The sequence below is a fragment of the Pantherophis guttatus genome, chromosome 17 (genome assembly GCF_059756535.1).
Source record: "Pantherophis guttatus breed Tessera chromosome 17, ASM5975653v1, whole genome shotgun sequence".
NCBI lineage: Eukaryota > Metazoa > Chordata > Lepidosauria > Squamata > Colubridae > Pantherophis > Pantherophis guttatus.
Window position 1 is genome coordinate 890,386 of NC_142079.1, and position 19,393 is coordinate 909,778.

General features: G+C 53.4%; 1 protein-coding gene across 2 annotated transcripts in view; it reads right to left on the reverse strand.

The window, feature by feature from the left end:
* The window catches only part of RPH3A (rabphilin 3A), a 30,530-nt gene extending 12,311 nt beyond the window's left edge, over window positions 1–18,219 (reverse strand). The window contains exons 1-5 of one of the 2 annotated variants that reach the window (XM_034428875.3): window positions 18,013–18,219; window positions 7,068–7,162; window positions 4,266–4,409; window positions 1,235–1,364; window positions 531–617 (exon numbers count right to left, since the gene is read on the reverse strand). In XM_034428875.3, the coding sequence (XP_034284766.2) occupies window positions 531–617; window positions 1,235–1,364; window positions 4,266–4,409; window positions 7,068–7,144 (438 nt within the window). In that variant the 5' untranslated portion in view covers window positions 7,145–7,162; window positions 18,013–18,219. Of the gene's footprint in view, window positions 1–530; window positions 618–1,234; window positions 1,365–4,265; window positions 4,410–7,067; window positions 7,163–12,938; window positions 13,063–18,012 lie in introns of those variants that run through there. The other variant, XM_034428876.3, reaches the window with a different exon arrangement.
* Between the last annotated feature and the right edge of the window lie 1,174 nt (window positions 18,220–19,393).

Here is a 19,393-nt window from a genome sequence, read left to right on the forward strand (position 1 = left end):
TTCGCTAAGCATTCCTTCTTTTATGTACAGAGAGAGTGTATGCACTGAAGACAAATTCCTTGTGTGTCCAATCACACTTGGCCAATAAAGAATTCTATTCTATTCTATTCTATTCTATTCTATTCTATTCTATTCTATTCTATTCTATTCTATTCTATTCTATTCTATTCCATTCCATTCCATTCCATTCCATTCCATTCCATTCCATTCCATTCCATTCCTATTCCTATTCCATTCCTATATTCTATTCTATTCCTATTCCTATCTCAGAACTGAACGCTCTGCAGGGTTCCTACTATGAACCCTGAAGGAGGAGGAATTTTTCCCTCCTCCAGACCCCCATCGCTTAAGGGCGGCCTTCATCTTGAAAAGGGGCTCCGGCTGCAGGAAGGAAAAGGGGCTCTGGCTGTTCGCCACAGCTCTGCTCCAGCTTTGCTGCATCCAAAGGGTGCAGGACCCCAGTGTTCCCCAAAGGCTTCGGAACAGCCTGGGCCGATCCCGGAGGGGCGAGGGGCATTTCCAGAGCCCACCTCTCTCTGCTCGGTGCAGATCTTGCACAGCCAGACGGAGTGGGGCCGGTTGTTGGTGGTCTGGATGCCGCATTTGGTGCAAACGTTCTGCAAGGAAGAGAAAGACGCAAGGATGGCACCTGTCCCAGGTGGCAGTGGAGAAGGCTCCGGGTTCAAAGTTGCCCATTGCCAGAGCAGCGTTTCGTTACTCATGTCTGCAGCCAAGATGCCACCAGCTTGGCTTCGGGCAGAGGCCCGCCTCCCGTTCAGTTCACTTAATTAACAGACTTAATTAAGAAGATTAATTTTAAAACAATAAGCTTTAGCAATGGCGGGGAAAGGCAGAAAGCAAGGCATTTTGCAAATGCGAGAGAAAGAGAGAGAAAGAGAAAGAAAGAAAAAGAGAGAAAGAGAGAGAAAGAGAGAGAGAAAGAGAGAAGAGAAACAAAAAGAGAAAGAAAGAAAAAGAGAGAAAGAGAGAGAAAGAGAGAGAGAAAGAGAGAAGAGAAACAAAAAGAGAGAGAGGAAAAAGAGTGAAAGAGAAAGAGAGAGAAAGAAAAAGAGTAAGTGAGAGAGAGAAGAAGAGAGAGAAAAAGAGAAAGAGAGAAAGAAAGAAAAAGAGAGAAAGAAAGAGAAAGAGAGATGCTACATGGAAGCGGAAGGCAGAAAGAAGACCCCTCCTGCAGGGGGGCAAGAAAGCCTGCAGGACAGGGACCCCCCCTCACCTTTTTGCAGTCTTCACACACCACGCAAGCCGAGCCCGGGTGACCCAGCTGTTCTCCGCATAAAATGCAGCGGTCCACTCCGTCCCCTGCGATGTTACGCCGCATGTCGTCCAGGCGGTTCATGAGGCGCCTAAACCAAGGGGTAGGTGTGAGATCTAGAGACCCCCTCCCCCCACCAGGCCAGAATCAAGCCCCCTTTGCAAATGAGGAGGGGGGAGACACCCTCCCACCCTCCACCCTTCAAGCGGGCGGTTTGGACGCACGGAGGAGAGACACCCCGAAGTAGGGGAAATGAAAGAGGGGAGGGGGCTGCCAGCAGATTGAATCAGACAAGAAAGGGCCCGATTCTGGTTTGTTTTGGTCGTATTACCAACTGTGGTCACCTTGAGATTTTTTTCAAGCCTGGGATTTCTGGGCCCAGCCCCTAGCCATCCGGAAAAGTTGGGGAAGTCCACATTTTGGGAAAACCGAGCCAGCCCCCCCTCCCCCCTTAAAGCGCCCCCTCTCTCAGGCCCCCTCGTCATCTGTTGTTTGGGCTGGCAGAGGAAGGGAGGTTTGGGCGGCGTGTCTGTTGGCTGCCAGGCGGCTTTCCAGACAGCCAATCTGCTTGACGGATCGCAGCAAGATCTCAATATTTCTCCAGGGAGAGAGCGCACACATTCCGATTTGGCACACGCAGCCCCACGTTAAGGGGGTGGGCTGCTTTGCGAGGGCTTCGCGGGGAAGCTGCCGCTGACAAGCCATCACCGCAGGTTCACAGGCGAAGCCAAAGGCAGAACACGCGGGCGTCACGCGGGAACAAAGCCGGGCTGCACCGTCCCTGCAGGAGGGGATTTTAGACACCCTGATGCTCATTTTTTAAAATAAATACGGCGGTGCCTTAAGGAAGGCAGCGATGCGTCAAAGAAACACCGACCACAAAGCCCCACCTGGCAGGTAGTCCTTGACTTATGACCGCCATCGAGCCCAGAATTTCTGTTCTTAAGCGAGACATTTGCCCCATCTCACGACCTTTCTAGCCACCGTTGTTAATCATTGCACTGCAGAGTTAGTAACCCGGTGGTTAGATGAATCTGGCTCCCCCATTGGCTTCTGCCCGTCAGGAGGTCGCAAAAGGGGATTCCGTGATCCCGGGAGACACTGCAACCGTCGTAAAAGTGAATCAGTTGCCAAGCGTCCGAATTTTTATCGTGTGACCGTGGGGGGGTGCTGCAACGGTCGTAAGTGCGAAAAGAGGCCCTAAGTCACTTTTTCCCCGTGCCGTCGTAACTTTGAACGGTCACTAAACGGACTGTTGTAAGCCGAGGACTGCCTGTATTCTCGCCTGATCTCGGAGGCCAGAGTGCAGCCACAGCTGCCATCACAACCGCACAGAGTAATAATCCTCGTAAGCTTCCAAACTCAGCAACAGGATTCCAAGAACCCGGCCAAAGTCCGGACTCTGCATTCCTAAGCCGTTTTCAGCTACAGGAGGCCAGGCGAACGGGGTGGGGAGGGGGCTTGGGGAGGGGGGTTTCCACAGGGCAGCCAGAGAGAAATCTCCTTGGCCAGAGCTCAGCCTCCAGGGCAGGAGAGGGCAGGGGAGGGGCAAAGAATCCCAAAGGCTGGCAGAACACCTGAACTTCCCGCAACGGGAATTGTGGCAACTTCCCACTTACGGCAGCCCTGCCTAGGTGGCAACCAGGAATTCTAACCAAGGTAGAAACCTGGGCTTCTCTCTCTTCCTGGCCCCTGCTTTGCCCTCCTGCCCAAGTCCGGGAGAACTTCAACAGACCTCCTGTTCCTTGTCCAGCCTGGGTGACCATCTCAAGGCGAGAAGATCCCCGGTGCCCAATTCTGAACTCAAATCTACCTGCAAGGCCACACGGTCTGATCTAGAGGATGCTAGGAATGTGGGAAATGTTGCCTCACTCACCCACCCACCCCCTTCCTTCCTCTCTGGAAAACTGCATGCTTCCTCCCTTTGCATTTTGCATACATTTTGCAGCTGCTGTCAGCCGCTTCCCGGTGAGATACGTTCCTTCTTGCCTTCCCCTGGAAAGAATTGGTGCAGTGCAGCACCGGAGAGGAGAGGGACTAAGTCGGCTGAACTCTTTCCTCCCTCCCCGCAGAGCTGGTAAAGGGAAGAGCAGCAGGGATTAAAGAAAAATAATAATCACAACAACAACAACGATACTGCTGTACCAGGAGATGCCAGAGTCAAATAGCGCAAACGAAATAGCGCAATCTGACCATCGAAACTACACGGCTATGGATGAAACATGTGAGAGTGATACCCATTGTCATCAGGGCACTTGGTAGCATGTCCAAGAATTTTACAAAACACATCAAGAAATTGAGGCTTCCTGCAATAACACCAGCAGAACTCCAAAAAACTGCACTACTTGGAACATGGTACATCTTAAGAAGGTACTTGGTTGATCCCTAGGACGCTGGCAGCAACCCCTATCAACCATTAGCCCCAGTCAGTGGCATTTGTGATGCATTTTTGAATGTCCAGTTGACTCATGTTTAATGAATAAAGTATATAACGGAGGAGGAGGAGGAGAAAAGGAGGAAGAAGAAGAAGAGGAAGAAGAAGGAGGAGGAAGAGGAGGAGGAGGAGGAGGAGGAGAAGGTACTTGGTTGATCCCTAGGACGCTGGCAGCAACCCGTATCAACCATTAGCCCCAGTCAGTGGTATCTGTGACACATTTTTAAATGATCAGTTGACTGAGTTTCATGTTTAATGAATAAAAGAGATAATAATAATAATAATAATAATAATAATAATAATAATAATAATAATAATAATAAAACAGAGAAACCTGGGAATGTGATTTTTCTCTGCGCTCTTCTTTTGAGCAGCTCCACTCATCCGATGGCAGGGAAAGAAACGAGGAAGCTGACCCCGAACTATCTTCCTCTTCCTCTCCCCACCCCCCAGTCGGGACTGCTTCCTTTGAGGAGGGGGCCCCTGGTCTGGGGAGGTGTTGGAGACCGAAGGGCCCTAAGGAATGCCAAGACCCCCAAAGGTCCCTCCCTTCCTCACCGGATCCTGTCTTGCTCCATCTCCTCCATCTTCTCGGCTCTCGCGATGACGCGGTTGATGATCTCTTTCTCTTCATCGGTCAGTTCTTCGCCCTTCCGCCCACGTTCCGGCTGCTTTCCATGGGCCGAGTGACCCTCAGGAGCTCTGGGGAGAAAAAAGCCCACATCACCCCATAAAGGAGGTCTCTATGCCAAGTCTTGAAGGGTCAGGCAGATGTGCCACCATCGAGAGAGCGTTCCCGTTGAGATTCCACCTATTTATTTACTTAGTAAATTTCACGTTTCTTAACCGCCTTTGGAGGCTCACGGCCAGGCTAGTCCTTACATGATAAAGCCGTCAGAAAGGCTTTTGTGGTCGGTACTTAAAACCTGAATTCAGAAGGGGCTTTCAGTGCCGGGACATATGACCAGAAGGTAGCTGAGCAGCCTGCAGAGAACTGCTCTCACCCCTTCAGAAGAGAAGAGGGCTCCCCATTGGGGACCCAGCCTGGCCAAGGCCCTTCCCACTAGCTGTGGCTCCCAGGAGTGGCACATGGACTTCATTGCAAGGGTTTGTCCTTTGAGGGCCCCCCTGTGGGACATGATCTTCTGGAACAGGGGTTTGTTCAAAAGATCCAACCACCGGTATAGTCGAACCATTCCGGCTGCCATCGGTTGCTGGGGCTGCAGAAAGAGGAAAAAGCTGGCTTGGGTTTGCCAAGGAAGAGCAAAGTGGAAAAATAAGGGTTGTGCCTCCGAAGCCAGCTCCGTTAATAATCTGTTTGTCCTCTTCAAATAATAAGTCAGCATCTCTGGCTCACGGTGTTGTATGAATCAGCCGGCTTCGTTTCCTGACAGCGGCAGGCTATATTTTGCTAAATAATAAAAGGAATTTGCGTGCAGCGGGCCAGCCTCTCCGAGGGGATGCAGAAAACAAGCCTGCTACAATTAAAGTGAAAATGCCAGAAATTTTAGAGAGTGCAGGAAGGAACTAAAGCCTAATTACAAAAGTATTGGGGATGCTTGGCAAAGGAAAAGCAACCCTAAAACAAATAAAATAAATAGAACTGATGTTTCGATGTGCCAAAATTCACCAGCAACCAACGTCAAGATACCCGCAGAGCCGTGGCCCTAGCAGCCAAATCCCTCGGGGTTGTGCTCCCCCCCCCAAGTGACCTGCAAGCAATTTAAAACCTAATGAATTCCCCCCCTCCTCCGTATGTCTTCTCCTTCCTTCTCCGCAGGCCATTAGCATCCAGGCAGTTGATAAGGAGTGGAGAGTTCTTGTGCGGAGCAAGAGATGCATATATTATTTAAATTCCCGGAATTGAATTCAGGCACTAAACCGAGGAGCGAGGCGAGATAGAACAGGCGCTTCGGGGTGGAAATTAACAGGCTGAATTCAATTACATGGGGCAAAGCCGGTCAGCGAGATGCGGAGGTCAAATGAGGAAATTCTGATTAATGCGCAGACAAACCCCGGGCTCAGAGACAGCCTTGGGGCGCAGATACCCATCTCATGACTGGAAAGGAGGAGAGGGTGCCAGGGGGTGAGTGGGTGGGGGAATGGAAATTCCCTGGCTGGCAATCCTGGGATGGAAGGGGCCCTTGAGGTCATCAGGTCCAGCCTTCTGTTTGGTGCAGGAACATAGCTAGAGCATCTAAAGCAGGGTGCGGCATTGTGGCAACTTTAGGACCTGTGGACTTCAACTCCCAGAATTCCTGAATCCAGAAGTCGTTAAGTTGCGATAGTCAGAAGATTATAAGAATAAATGTACAATTATGATGATAATACAGACAGAATAAATCTGAAAAGAAACTGAAAGGAAGTATCTACGATGAGAATACAGGAGTTGCTCGGATACCAAAGGAGGTGAATATTCCACAGCAAAGAATAGAGAAAGGAGAGAGGAGTAGAGGTTAGGAAGAGGAGAGGGAGGGAGGGAGAGGAATGGAAGGAAGGGAAAAGGAGAGGAAGGAAGGGTAGGGGACAGGAGTAGGAGAGAAGGTGAGAAGGGGGAAAAGAAGAGAGAAGTGGGGGAAAGGAAAAGGAAGTAGGATGAGGTAGGAGAGGAGGAAGGAGAAAGTAGGAGAGGAGAGGAGAGGAGGGAGGGAAGGGAAAGAAAGGAGGAGAAGAAGAAGGTTTGTTGCGAAATAAGGGAAGAAAGAGAAGAAGAGCAACTCCGAATGTAATTAAAATGCCTTATTTTAATGCTTTCTTTAAGGAAAACATGTATATGTAGGATTTATTATGTATAAGAAAATGTACATTTTCTATTATGTGTATAAGAAATAAAACTGAAAAAACTTTTCAAAAAAACCCCAAAAAAGTTGCGATAGTCGCCCACCCCTGAAAGAGACGCCTCTCTACCCCTTCCTTGGAAACCTCCAGCGTAGGAGACCCCACCAGTTCTCTGGCCCCGCCGGGACCTCCAGCTCCTTCTAGGGACCCACAGCCAGTGGGGGTATTCAGCAGGTTCTATCCGGTTCGGGCGAAGTGGTAGGGCCGCCGCCGGGAGGCTCCGCCCACCTATCCAGACGTCACCACGTCCTGTGTTTGATGCTCTGCGCGCGCTCACATTTACAAACTGCTAGCGAAGGTAAGTGAATCCCAACCCCTTCCCACAACCCCCATGGAACCACCCGTAGCCTCACAACCCCTATGCTTTGGTCTTTGTGTGCTGGGCACAACCACGGTGGGCACATCCTGCAAAGGCACCCACCCGTGAAGGCTACCGTAATTCAGGAAACCGGGGTTACCCAAACCAAGGCTTAGTGTGGCATGGACGCTGCCAAGGGAACTCTGCGGCTGGGAGTTGCTCACCTGCTCTGAAGAGCCATCTGCCGATCACTCTGATACCCCCACTGGCCGGGGCTGCTGCTGACTGCCGTGTCCGTCATGGTCTAAGTCAGGAGAGTCTGAAAAACAAAAGATGTGCAAGCTTGAAGTGGGAGGAGGAAGAGGAAGAGGAGGAGGTGTCATATATGGAGCTCTCCACTTTTCGGGCCATCTACAGCTGCGATCTCCTTCCCATGCACCCAAACATCACAGACGTTGTGGTGGAAGGTAGTCTGGATTCCCAGGAGGGAGGGGCCGCCTTCCAGAGGCCAAAGAGGCAGCAAAGCATGGAGAATTTGGTCGGCAGGAAAGGGTTAAGGGGGCTCCTCCCCAGCAGTTCCCAGAGCATCAATAGTTGCTTGACTCTGGCAAGATCCTGTCTAAAGGCAAAGAACAATCAAGAAATTACTCAGAAGTCCCTCCACCTGTCCTGTGGAAACATCCCGGGTGCCACCAAGAGCCGTCTGAGAACATCCCTAGCTGGAGCGCAAGGGGCGGTTCTACGGCCCAACCGGAGCTTTTCTGCCTGCATCAAGGCACCCAGCCATTGCAAGGAGAAAAAGTTTCCCGGTAGAGTACTCTTGCAAATGGATCCTTGCTGCATGCCAACTTGCTTCCAACTGGAAGACGGCCAGCAGAAAGGCACTTTAGCAATCAAACTGGGAGAGTTGGAAGAGGCGCCCGTGTGGATGGCCTCCTTCGGCTTCCTTCCACCATCCATCATTCCTCACTTCTGGTGCCTCAGCAGAACTCTGACAGTCTGTCTGCAAATCTCCCCACTGTTAATTTTCTAAATGGCTCAGAATGTCTCTTTCTTCAATGTCATTTCTACTTTGGCCCAGACTTCACTGAAACCACCAGTCTTAATGCCCTCTTCGCCCCTGGCCAGAATCGCAAAATGTAGCCCTTGGGGCTATGCAGGGATTTCTGCCTTTGCGGGACTTTTACACCTAAAAAACACACCTGCAGCCCACCCACGTCCACCTGGAGGGCCAGTGAGTCACCTCTCTCTGCCCACGAAACAGACCAGGTGATCTCTGTCCACCGGAGGCTTCCTGGAGACTGCAGTCCCCATCACCTCCGTGCAGCTCTTCCCTGCTCCCCCATCTCCCCTCCGAAGCCCAAATTTAAGCGGAAGAAAGAACCACAAATAGGTCTTTGGCCAGCAAGGAGAGGGACACTTTTAGCCACTTTTCAAAGAGAATTTGCCTTCATGGTGTTTCCAAATGGCTAGCTGACATTCCCATGGAGAACCAGCCAGGCAACCATGAGGAGGAGACAGGCCTGTTATTGGGCTTTGCACACACACACACACACACACACCAGTTGTGTTGCTTATCTAACTCCATCAACAGATTCTTGGCTGGCTGAAGAGCATCTGGAAAAACTGCCAAGTTTCCTCTAAGTAACTCATTCTAGGCCTGCGGGAAAGCAGCCGAGCTGGCAAGAGAGCCTCCCTCTGCCTCTGGTGGACCCACCCAATTCCTGGAGGGGGAGAAGGAAAGCGGCACAGGGGGCTTCCTGCAGAAGAGATGGGGGGGGAGGCGGAGCACTCCCTGTTTGAGCAAATGACTGGGGACCGCCTACCATCAAAAGAAGAAAAAAAAAATAGAAAAAACGATTCGTTGGAAGTTACAGTTGTGACTGCGCAGGATTGATTCAGCTGCTGGCCACGTATTTTTTTTTCTATTGACCCCGTTCAAAGTTACAATGGGAAGAGCCGCTGGAGGGGCCTCTAGGAAGCTGCCCCAAAGGGGAGCAGGAAGGGAGGTTCTGCAAGGCAGGGAGGGCAGCTGGCATCCAGGTTTCCCCGGCATCCCTCAAAGCTGAACCAAGAGTGGGGAAAGGGGCCTTGGAGACGGGCGAAAGGGCCGGTGCTCCAGAGAGGGAGGCAGCTTCAGCCAAAGGCTCCAGAGCTTAGAGGAAGGCAGGGCCGGTTCTGCAATGCAGCTCTCTTCCATCCTGATGGGGTGGGGAGGGCAGAGAAGGTGGCCACAAATGCCACGAAGGAGTCAGAGTTTGGCTTCTTTTGTTCCTTCCTGCTTTACTCCGTCTCTCTCTCAGTGGGAATCCACTGAGAAACTTCAAAGTGCCATTGGTCTGAAGGGATGGGGAGGGAGAGATGGATGGAAGGGAGAAGGGGAAGAAAGAGAGAGAGCGGGGGAGGGGGAGGGAAATAAATCCGGAGATTTCTCTCCCTCCCTTTTTCCTCCTCTTTCTTCTCCCTTCCATCCGTCTCCTCCTCCCTTCCCGCTTCCTGAGCGCATTTCAGAATTAATGACAGACCGGTCCTTTCCTGGTTAGAAGAGAGAGACTGAGATGGACAGATTCAGATCACATTTATTTACATAACACAAGAGATGTGTGTGGGGGGGGGGCAGAGGCATCACCTCCCCCTCTCCTCTTCTCTGACTCAATTCAAACCACCCAAGTCTTTCCCTTCCACCAGTGCAGACCAGCATTCGAGGCTATTTCAACCACGTGGCCAGGAAATCACCTGTAAAGCCTTCTGCTGTTTGCAGAGGCGATTTGCAAAGGGGGGGGATTCTGAGCCCCTCCCCCCCCGGCTAACTCTTAAACAGTTTGATTCTCTTGGGGGCCGAAGGACCCCACAACTGTCCTAAAGACGCCCTGCTGTTCCCCATTAGCCATTTCGTAAGCTGTGGTCTCACCCGTCCTCCTCCTTCTCTCGGTCTCTTTCAAAGCCTCCCTCTTTGAACCAGGCGGCCTCTGCTGTCCTATCTGGGTCTGGCATCCCAATTAAAACCAGTGGGACAACCCCCACCCCACCATCCCCCACCCCTCCTTTTGCAGGATGCTGACAAGGAAGAGAAGCACGGAGTTAATTGCACTGTAAATTACAGCCAATTCGCCAGAGAACCGATTCAGGATACGAAGGGCAGATCAGTTCATTTCTCTCCCAACTCATCACTTCGTTTGCCCCAGTTCATCCCAAAGGTCCTGGACTCTTCTTCCTCTCCCCCAGAGAGAGAGGGCAGAAGGGCTGCAGCTAAGCTTTGCTCAGTGACAAAGGGTGGTGGGGGGGGCAGGGAAGTCTTGCACGCTCCACGCTCTTCTGCAGAGCTTCTGAGGCAAGTCAACGGCTCTTCCTTCCTTGCAAAACAGCGGATGGATAACGGATGCAAGCCGAAGGGGAGGAAAAAGGCAGGACGAGAGAGAAATCAGCATCTCTTTTCTACCTCTGCAGAAACAGGCAGGAAGGGACTTGGAGAGGGGGCCAGCAAGGCCATTGTTCCTGGGGGCAGAGGGGAAGGCCAGGATGAGGATAATGGACTGATGACTGATTCAGAGGGGAGCTGTCCAAGGTAGTCAGAGTAGAATATCTGCAGTCAGTGGCAGCTCCTTTCCTACTTCCTCGGGTACCCAGATCTCAAACAGTCCCCACCCTCTTCTGGAGAGCCCCCCTTTCCACGGCAGCCCCCTCTCAGTTTGCATTCAGGCTGGCTGACCCCATCCCCACCCCCTTGCCCACAAGTCTGCCTGTGGAAGCCACATTCGAGGCTGGCGAGGAATGCCAAAAACTCATCAGATGCCTAATTACCCATTCCTGAAAAGTTGCTCCGCCTTCAGCTGCAGGAGACCTGAAAACTGAGCTGCTTCCAGAGAGGGGAAGAAATTAAATCCAGTGGCCCAGTTTCTCCACGGAGGAGAGCCTCCCTCGGCCTGCCTCCGCCCAAGAGCTTGTTGGCATCCATTGTTTTGCATTCAGAAAGAGGGAATCAAACTGGTAGCCATGATAGTTTGCTGGAGAAGGAGGAGAGCTCCAGCTGGACACAAACTCAGCATGCTTTGCGCTGCCCAAACCAAGAAAATTCTAAGCAACAGTTGCCTAGCATGGCTGTTCCACAATATTTACAACAAATCCACTCCTCCTCTTCCTCTTCTTTCCTTTCTTCCACTATTCTCCCCCTTCCTTCCTTCCTTCTCCTCCTCTTTCTTTCATCAACTCCCTTCCCTTCCCACACAGCATGAAAAATTCAACCCTGCTTTCTCCAATTCTGCTCTCCTTCTTCAACCTCTCATCCCAGCCAGTCATCAATCCAGTCCACCTTTCACCTTCCTCCCTTCAGGGACCTTCAAACGTCAAAATTTCCATTCCGGGAGGTACTTGTCCCCCCCAATGCAACCACCAGCCCTTTTTTGCACACCTTTTGCACGCCTTTTTCCTCCCTGTTCAGCACCTGATCTGTTTTCCCTTTCTTGCTATCCCTCAGTCCTACCTAGAGCAAATCTCTTTGCAATGTGTGTTGCAATGTGGGTGGTGGGAGAACCATGTCACCAGCAGGCCAGGCCTGGAAGCACCAAAAGAGCCTCCCCCCTCCCCTGCAGGAGGGGCCACACACCCCCTGAGTTTGTTTAAAGGCTGTCACCTCCTGCAGCAGGAGAATGTCTCCCTTCCCCATTGCAGGGCAAATCCCCGGTCATTTCCCCCCTACAAGGGTCTCGCTTCTCTTCCTGCTGCATTTCTGGGGGGGGGGAGAGGAGGGGGCTTTCCAAAAGATCCCTTTGGATTCCTTTCTCAGGGCTGCCTGAATCTCAGCAAAGCGGGAATCCGAAAAAGCAGCCAGCCACTGCAGCGCCCTGCAAACCCTGCGATGCAGAGACGGCATCAGCCAACCCATCCCTTCCCCTGAAATTGCGGAGACTAATTACAGGGGAAACAAGAGTTCCCTGGGTGGGCAAAGGGATGGGTCAGAAGGAAAGTTGCATCCTGGGCTCTGCTCTCAGTCTCACTTGCTTCCCCCCTTTGGTGATGGAGCAGGATTGGAAGCACTGCAGCCATTTGGGGTGGAGGGAAGGGGAGGATGGGAGGGAAGGGCCCTTGGGGCCGACACACGGGCTGGCTCTGCACCCCAACAATCACCCCATATCCCCCTGCAGAGAGTCAAAGCCTCACAGAGAAAAGGGAGTGAGTCCTGAGCTTTTTCGACCTGACCAAACCAGAAATGAAGCTGAACATCCCAGGAATTGTCAGGGAAAGAAGGAGATTTTGCAGGAAGGATGTTCTCTTCCAGATGTGAGAAGGGAAGAGAAGGCGAGCTCAGCAAAGGCTCCCAACCTCACACCCCCAGCGCTCTCCCCTGCCTCCTCTAAGGAACTCGCCCAGGGCAGCGTATCCAGCCTGGCGTTGACTCTGGAACTGGCTTGCCAGGTTGTCTTGGCCAAGTGACCAAGAGGGGTGGACTCCAAAGGAAGTCAATAGTAGGAAAGGTCCTCCAAGGTCCTTTCCTACTATGTTATTCTGAGGGAGCACAAGCTTGCATAGCAGTAGGAGACCTAACAAGTGAGCGCTGAGGCAACGATGGACAATGTCTTGGACCCACAACATCTGGAGAAAACCCGGGCCCAGCAGCAGAGAGATTTCTTGCAGGCAGGATTAGCAAATGTTTTCCCCAGGGTAGGAACTTCCTACTTGGGGTCTACCTCATCCAGGAGGTGCCTAGACTGCCCAATAACGCAGCCCTCTATTCTTGGACCTTCCCCTAGGAGCTTTTCTCTCAAGCGTTTCCAGGGATTTGGTTGCCCAGTTTTCTCCTCTCGTGGACCAGAATATTTTTTTTCCTGGGGTCCCTCTCTTTGCCTCCCCAATCTTCCTTCCTTCCACTGTGAGGGTTCAGAATCCTGCCCGGATGGAGCCGAGCACGTTCTGAGGGTGCCCAGTCAGCAAGGCAGCGTGGGGCACGAGGCGCCTTTGCTGCAAGGAGCAGAAAACTTCAGCCGGGCACAGCAGCCTCTTCGCGTGGCCAGAGGAGACGTTGCCTGCGGGAAGGAAGGAAGGAAGGAAGGAAGGAAGGAAGGAAGGAAGGAAGGAAGGAAGGGAGCCGTAATCCACACCTGACTCTGCTCCCTTGCAGCCTCTCTCTTCCAAGCTCTTATCCGCCAGGCTTGCAGCAAGGACAGCTTGAAAAGCAGCACGTGGCACGGCTGGGCCAGATCATAAATCACACAAAATAATCCATGCACGGAGAGCAGCCTCCGCGTCCATGCCAGGCACCCTGAAAAATCATCCCTGCCATTCATTGGGAGGCCAGCAAAGACATCCCGAGTGGTTGCTTCGTGGTGGCGTAAAATGATGGCTCCCTTCAGCGGCTGCAGATCGTTTGTTCCACTCCTGGATGGGGAAGGCGGTTACTAAGGATGGAGGCGATTCAAAAATCAGGGTGGGGCGGGTGAGGGAAAGGTTTAACAAATCCCATCTCGAAGGGGATGCCCCTACTGAGGGGGAGACGCTGAAGTCCAACCGGTGCCCTCCCACAGGAGCCAAAAAAAAAACAAAAACAAAAAAAACCCTCACCCAGGGTGGGCTACGTTTCAAGCCCCCCTTTGCCCCTTGCCAGCTCCTCTGCATTTCTGCCCCTTCTGGGTTTAAAGGTTCAGTCCGTGCTTAGGGCTGGTCGGTTCCCCTCTGAAGCCCTCGTCCAGATTCGGTTGCAGATCTTCCTGCTGTCTTTGGTTCTCTGAGACCCGCTGGAATGAAGCTGCGATGCGTGTCTTTCAGCCGTGAATGAAGGGAGCCGTGGAGGGCAAGACGATACGCCCACCTGGCCCTCAATGGACCACGGGTGGCTTCTAGGAAGCCCACAGAGAGGCCCCGAGGTCTTCCCCAATATCTTTTTCTCCAGTCTGGGTGCTTCAGCCCCACTGACGGAGGCTCCATAGGGCAGAGGCCCTCTTTCCAGATGTCATCTCCCAAGCTTCCTCATCCCAAGCAAGTGGAGGTCTACCCAGAAGGCTAGCTTAATCTAGGAGAGCCTCTTGCGTCACCAGGCCCGTTCTCCTCTGCCCTGCCTGCTGTGGTTTGAGCGGCCTTCAACAGGCCTCGGGGTTGACCCTGAAGCCTTCCATGGTCAAGACGAGGCTCCACACTCAAGCGCTACGCCCTTCCCAGCCCCCAGCCCCACCGAGGCTGGTTCTTTTCCCAAGGAGGGAGGCAGCTGCTCCAAAGACCAGGGTTGGAAGAGGCGTTGGGGGTGCCAACCAGTATATCCACCAAGCAAGCTGGCTTCGCAACAGGACCCTGTCCAGTCTGGGGGGCTGAACTAGCCTGAACTGCCCTCAAGGTAGCTTCTTACGAGGAACAGGCAGGTGTGGGCAGGAAGACCCCTTTCCTCTTCCCCCAAATTTGTCTATAGGACGTTGGGTTCTGGATTCAGGTTCATCCAACGGAAGCACCTAAACTAGCGACTTGGGTCTTTTCAGATCCTTGTTCCAGGCCTCTCTTGCACTGGGCCTCCTTCGCCCCTTGCCAGATCCTCTGCATTTCTGCCCCTCACCCAGGCGGGCGTCCTTCCTTTCCCTGTGGGGAAGGGCCCTCCCAGCAGCCTCACCATGGCAACCGCCCCTCTGGGAAGATGCACCGGCTCCATCAGGCTGATGGAAAAGCTGTCAGAAACAATAAACTTGCTGACAGCCACAAATCCCTTTTGCAAATTCCAGCCGGGATGTTTAATAGCCCCCGGCGAGATTTTGCAGTTGGCTGAAAAGAGGCCACCTGTTTGTGTGGCGTTTCCTCTCCCCCCTTCTCCCCCTTGCAGCTTCCTCTGCACCAATTCTGCATTCACGCCTGGATTTCTCTCCTCCGAGAGCAAAACCTCCTCCCAGATTAGAGCCTCCACCCGGGGACAAAATAGTTGGGCCTCCTCCCCAAATCAGATCGTGGTTACACTTTTGACGCTTCGGCTCATTTAGACTGCAGAAAAAAGAGGCAAAAAGAATCCTTTCCCTTGCTTAGTTGGGAGATCCCCGGTCCCTTGGCCTTTGGAGCAGAAGGGGCTTCAGTGGCACCAGCCTTTCTCCTCCCGTCCTGGAAGCTTATTTTTGGCTTTGCTCTTCACACCTTCTGGGTGCAATGGGGGTTTTACGAAATGGAAGCAAATCGAGCGTCAGAATCTGCTCTCGAACTGACGCACTGGCACCAAGGAGGAAACTCCAGGTACGCCCCAGCCAAAATCTCCTCCTTTGCAGAGCTTGGGGGCTGTGGTGTATTTTGCAGGAAACAACTCCAGGCAGACCTCCCTGAATTCAGCAATGGAAGAGGGTGCCTTGTTCTCAGCCAGAGGAAGAGTGTCCCTGAGTGCCCTGAACCTTTCAGCTCAGTCCGCTGCTTCTCTGCCCACCGAGTTTCCATTTTTCGTGTCGGCGAAGGTGGGGTAGATACCTCAGGCTACCTCTGACCCCAGGCCTGCTTCAGACGGCTGCCCTTGTGATCCAGCGGTCAAGCGATGAGTCCGGGGTTCCAAACGTCAGTCGTGGGACATGCTAAGATGAAGGGCGACTCCAGCCTCACAAGCATAAGTGGACAAGCTTACCCTTCATCTAAAGCAGGGGTCTCCAACCTTGACAGCTTTAAAGCTGGGGAATTCTGGGAGTTGAAGCCCGCCAGTCTTAAAGTTGTCAAGGTTGGAGACCCCTGATCTACAGGAGAGGTTTTATTTGCGGAAGAGAGCTCTAAAAAGTAAAGCAAGTCAGTGTGCAGAGGCAGAATCCTCCCAAAAGTAGCCGAGATAAAACCAGCCAAATGCTTCCCCAGAGGGGGCTAAACGCCAGCGGTCTCAGCCGAAGGGGAAACTGGTGAAGTTCAGCAACCGCTGACATGTTCAGACAAAAAAAAAAAGGGGGGGGGGTGTTTTGAGCCTTGTCTTGGTCCAGAAAAGCACGGACTGTCCTGTGCATCCATCCTACTGCCCTCCTCTTAGCCTCAGTTGCCCCGTCTGTAAAATGGGGATCGTTGTGATGTGGTCTGCTGGCAGCTCAGTGGAAAACAAATAGCTTTTCCTTCCTCTCTCTCTCTCTCTCAAGCTCAGGAAACAAAGTGGTTTTTACTGATGGGAACACACAACCATATAAGACTCGGAGAGGTTTTAAAGATTCGATTCGCCTCCAGGAAAAAGCCCCTTGGAAGACCGAGGGGGCCTGGTGGGGGGGGGGAAGATTTTGACAGGGTGGGGGGTGCCCAGCACCAGCTAACAAGCTTCCTCTGTTTCAGCCACCTGACATGCCGAAACCTCAGGCCACCAGCTGGAGTGAAAATGTCACTGCTCATTTAGAAATGGATTTGAGCCCCGTTCTTGGCTAAGAGACGGCTTTGCAGGACGTTATTCCCTCTTTTTAAAAATAAAAATAAAAACTGGATTTGGCGCCTGGTGACTCTCCATTCCCTTTGCTGAAAAGGATGAAGTTTGTCCAACTTCGAACTGGACACGGGTGCAACAGACGGCAAACAACCCACAGCCGGCCCGGCTGGGAAGTGCAGCTCAGAGGGCTCCCTTTGCCCCCTTCTCAAATTGCACACGGATGATAAGTCATGCCGATGAGAATAAGGACAGAGCACAGGATGATTTAAATCGCCAGGCTCTACGGCATTCAGTATTTCTCGACCTGGCTGGCTGGGGAATTCTGGGAGCTGACGTCCGTGCTGCTTAAAGTCGCCAAGGCTGAGGAACAATGCTCTGAGGCATTAGGGAGCAAAGATGCAGGAGGCAAAAGCTCAGGGAGGAAGCTCTCTGCACATGTTCAGAGGCCTTTGCAAGGTAGAAGCCATTTAAAACTCAATGATGTTTGGAAAAACGTTGCCCGATCCCAGGCTTGTCCCTTAAACAGCTTCAAAACCGAAAGGACTTTAGGGACCATCCAGGCAGTCCATTAGTACAAGAAGCAAGTTTATGTCATTCCTGCTGGCTGGGAATTCTGGGTTCTGTGCTCCCAGCATCCCTGCCACGTAGGAATGCGGTGTGGTGGGATGGGATGGTCACTGCTGCCTTTCGCTCCTACATCCCACAAACTGGTGCCTCCTTCACCCTCACCAAACTCACTTCCCCCCATAGGATGTCCCTCATGGGCTGGGGGGGAGGGGGAAGAGGGACCCTGGGGTGGGGACAGTCACGGTCCCATCTAAACATCTCCAGGGAGGCCATCTGGAAGCTTCAACCACTCTCGCTGGACACAAAACAGACCCCATCGCTTGTTCTCCTCCTCCTGGCAGACACCCCCAAACCTTCCCCATTGCCACACCCCAGTCGAGAAGCAGCTCTCCCCACGAAAGGTTTCTTCCTTCCGGCCCCCTAGAAGAGGGGAACACGGCTCTCTGCCCCGCCCTGCCCTGGTCGCTCTGACCCGAAGCCCGGCTTGTTCAGGGTGGCCCAGCCATGGCTCTATCCCCCCCCCCAACCCTGCAGGGCCTCTTTTCCTCCCAGAGACGGGGAGGGCTGCAGGAAAGGGCCCCACGAGGGCTGAGGAACCCTCTCCGAAGCAGCAGGGGTGCTCAGAATTAGCCCGGAGCAAAGCACCCCGTAATTATTTCAAAGCATTTGGGGCTCCGAAGAGGTTCCGAGAGCAAAGCAGCTCACGCTTTCTTCTCCCAAGGCAGCCCCACCAAAGTCCATGTGCTTTGCTTCCAGGGTTCCACAGGAGGAGACCGAGCAGCTGGTGGAGGTTCAGAGAGTGGGTCTCTCTCCAAGGGTCCAGAGGCAGCCTGGCTCACCTGCCGGGCTTCTGCTCCCAGACCCCAGACTTTGCTGGAGTGGCCGGATTCCAGCTGGCCCTCCTGCACCTTGCAGCCCTTCAGAGTTCGGACCTGGGCTTCTCTGCGCATAAAACGCCGCACCCTCTTTCTCCTGGCACCAGCGTGGCCCGGATGTGCCCAGCACAAAGGAACCTGAACCGGTCGGTCAGCAGGAGCACATGCCCAACTTTGCCTGGCCCGAGTGCGCCACGTCCACTGGAGAGCCGGTGGTGCCGACGGCAGGAGTGGCCGGCCGGTGCGTCCGAAAGCAGGACAGGGGTGGCTTTTTCACAGGGGAGGGAGGCTGAACATCGTTTCCCTCCACGCACAGGTCCTTTCAAAGCAGGCCAGCCCATGTCTCTCCCGGGGAGTCGCGTTTTGTGCCACCCACACCCCAGGCAGCCTTACCTGAGGAGCAGCGAAGCGCTCTCTGCGATGCCGCCACAGGAATTTCCCCCCAGACGGTCTGCAAGAGCCGGAACGGAGCTCCTCCTGAGCTCCACCGCCAAAGCTGCTTGTCGGAGGAACAAAAGAGCCCTAAAAGAAAGGACCAGGACGCACGCGGGTCTCTCTGCTGTATTTCCAGCCAGTGATGAGGCTGCCCGGCCAAGGAGTGACGGAGGGAAGGAAGGAGGGAGGGAGGGAGCACGCAGATATGCGTGCTTGTCTCTGTCGCTCAACGCCTGCCTTTCGGAGGTGCAGCTGTGGAGTGAAGCTCTCCCCTCCCTCGGTTGGCATGCGCAAGGCTGCTGGCCCGATGATCAATACCACCATGGCTTTGTCCAAGAACTGCTGGACTGGGAGGGAAGGGAAACTGGAATGCAACAGCCCAAGGCTTGGGGCAAAGGGGGAGGGGGGGAAGGGAAGGGAAGGGAAGAGCCAGAGACTGACCTCAATCCAACCGTGTTTGCAGTGACATTAGTGGAGCGGGAATGTGTCCTGGGAAGCCCGAGGGTCCTGCATGCCCTGAGCTGGTTTGATGTACGACATTCCACGAGGCGGCTTCCCGCTTCCGAAGGAGCAGGTTGGCGGGGCCCATATAGAGGAAACGTCAGGCACAGCACATGGGGGTGCAGGCAGGCAGCATGCTTCACACGTCAGAACTGCAATGCCCTGCGCTCGTTTTCCACAAGGGGCCTGGCAGCCTGCAACCTCCGTTTGGTCTTCAGACCCGCCAGGAAATCCTCTCCTGCTCCCTCCGGCCTCAACCGAGAGGTCCAGCATGAAGCGGATCTCGGGCTGACCTGCCCTGGATCCTCCTTGCAAGCAGAGAGGAGGCGAGGGTCGATGATCCTCCTTCCCCACTCCCCAGCATAGGCAGAGGGAAGACTGAGACCAGGCCTTGGCAGAAAGGGCCAAAGCCAACTTTTCACTGGGCACCGTTGCAGGCTCACAAAATGAGCAAACCTGGAAAGCAGATCTGGGCTAGGCCGGCCAGGGACCCCAAGTAGGAAGGGAAAGAGATCTGAGAGAAAAAGCTCAGCTCTGCCCCAGCTTGGAGCATCCGAATGAAGAACCGAGCGGAGGACTGGATCCCCTCTCCAGTTAAGGCCCAGGACGGTCTACGGAGATTCTCCGTCACTCGGGTCACGGTTGCCCCAAAGGTGCTTTTCCAAGAGGCCTTCTTGTGTTTCTTTGAAGACGTCTCACTTCTCATCCAAGAAGCTTCTTCAAAGTCGAGTTGCCTCTTGCAAAAGCCCCCCCCCCTCCAGAGCCCCAGTTCGGGATTGAAATGTCTCTGATCCAGTCAAAGGCACGAAGCGTCCCTGGAAGGATTCTTGCCTGCTCC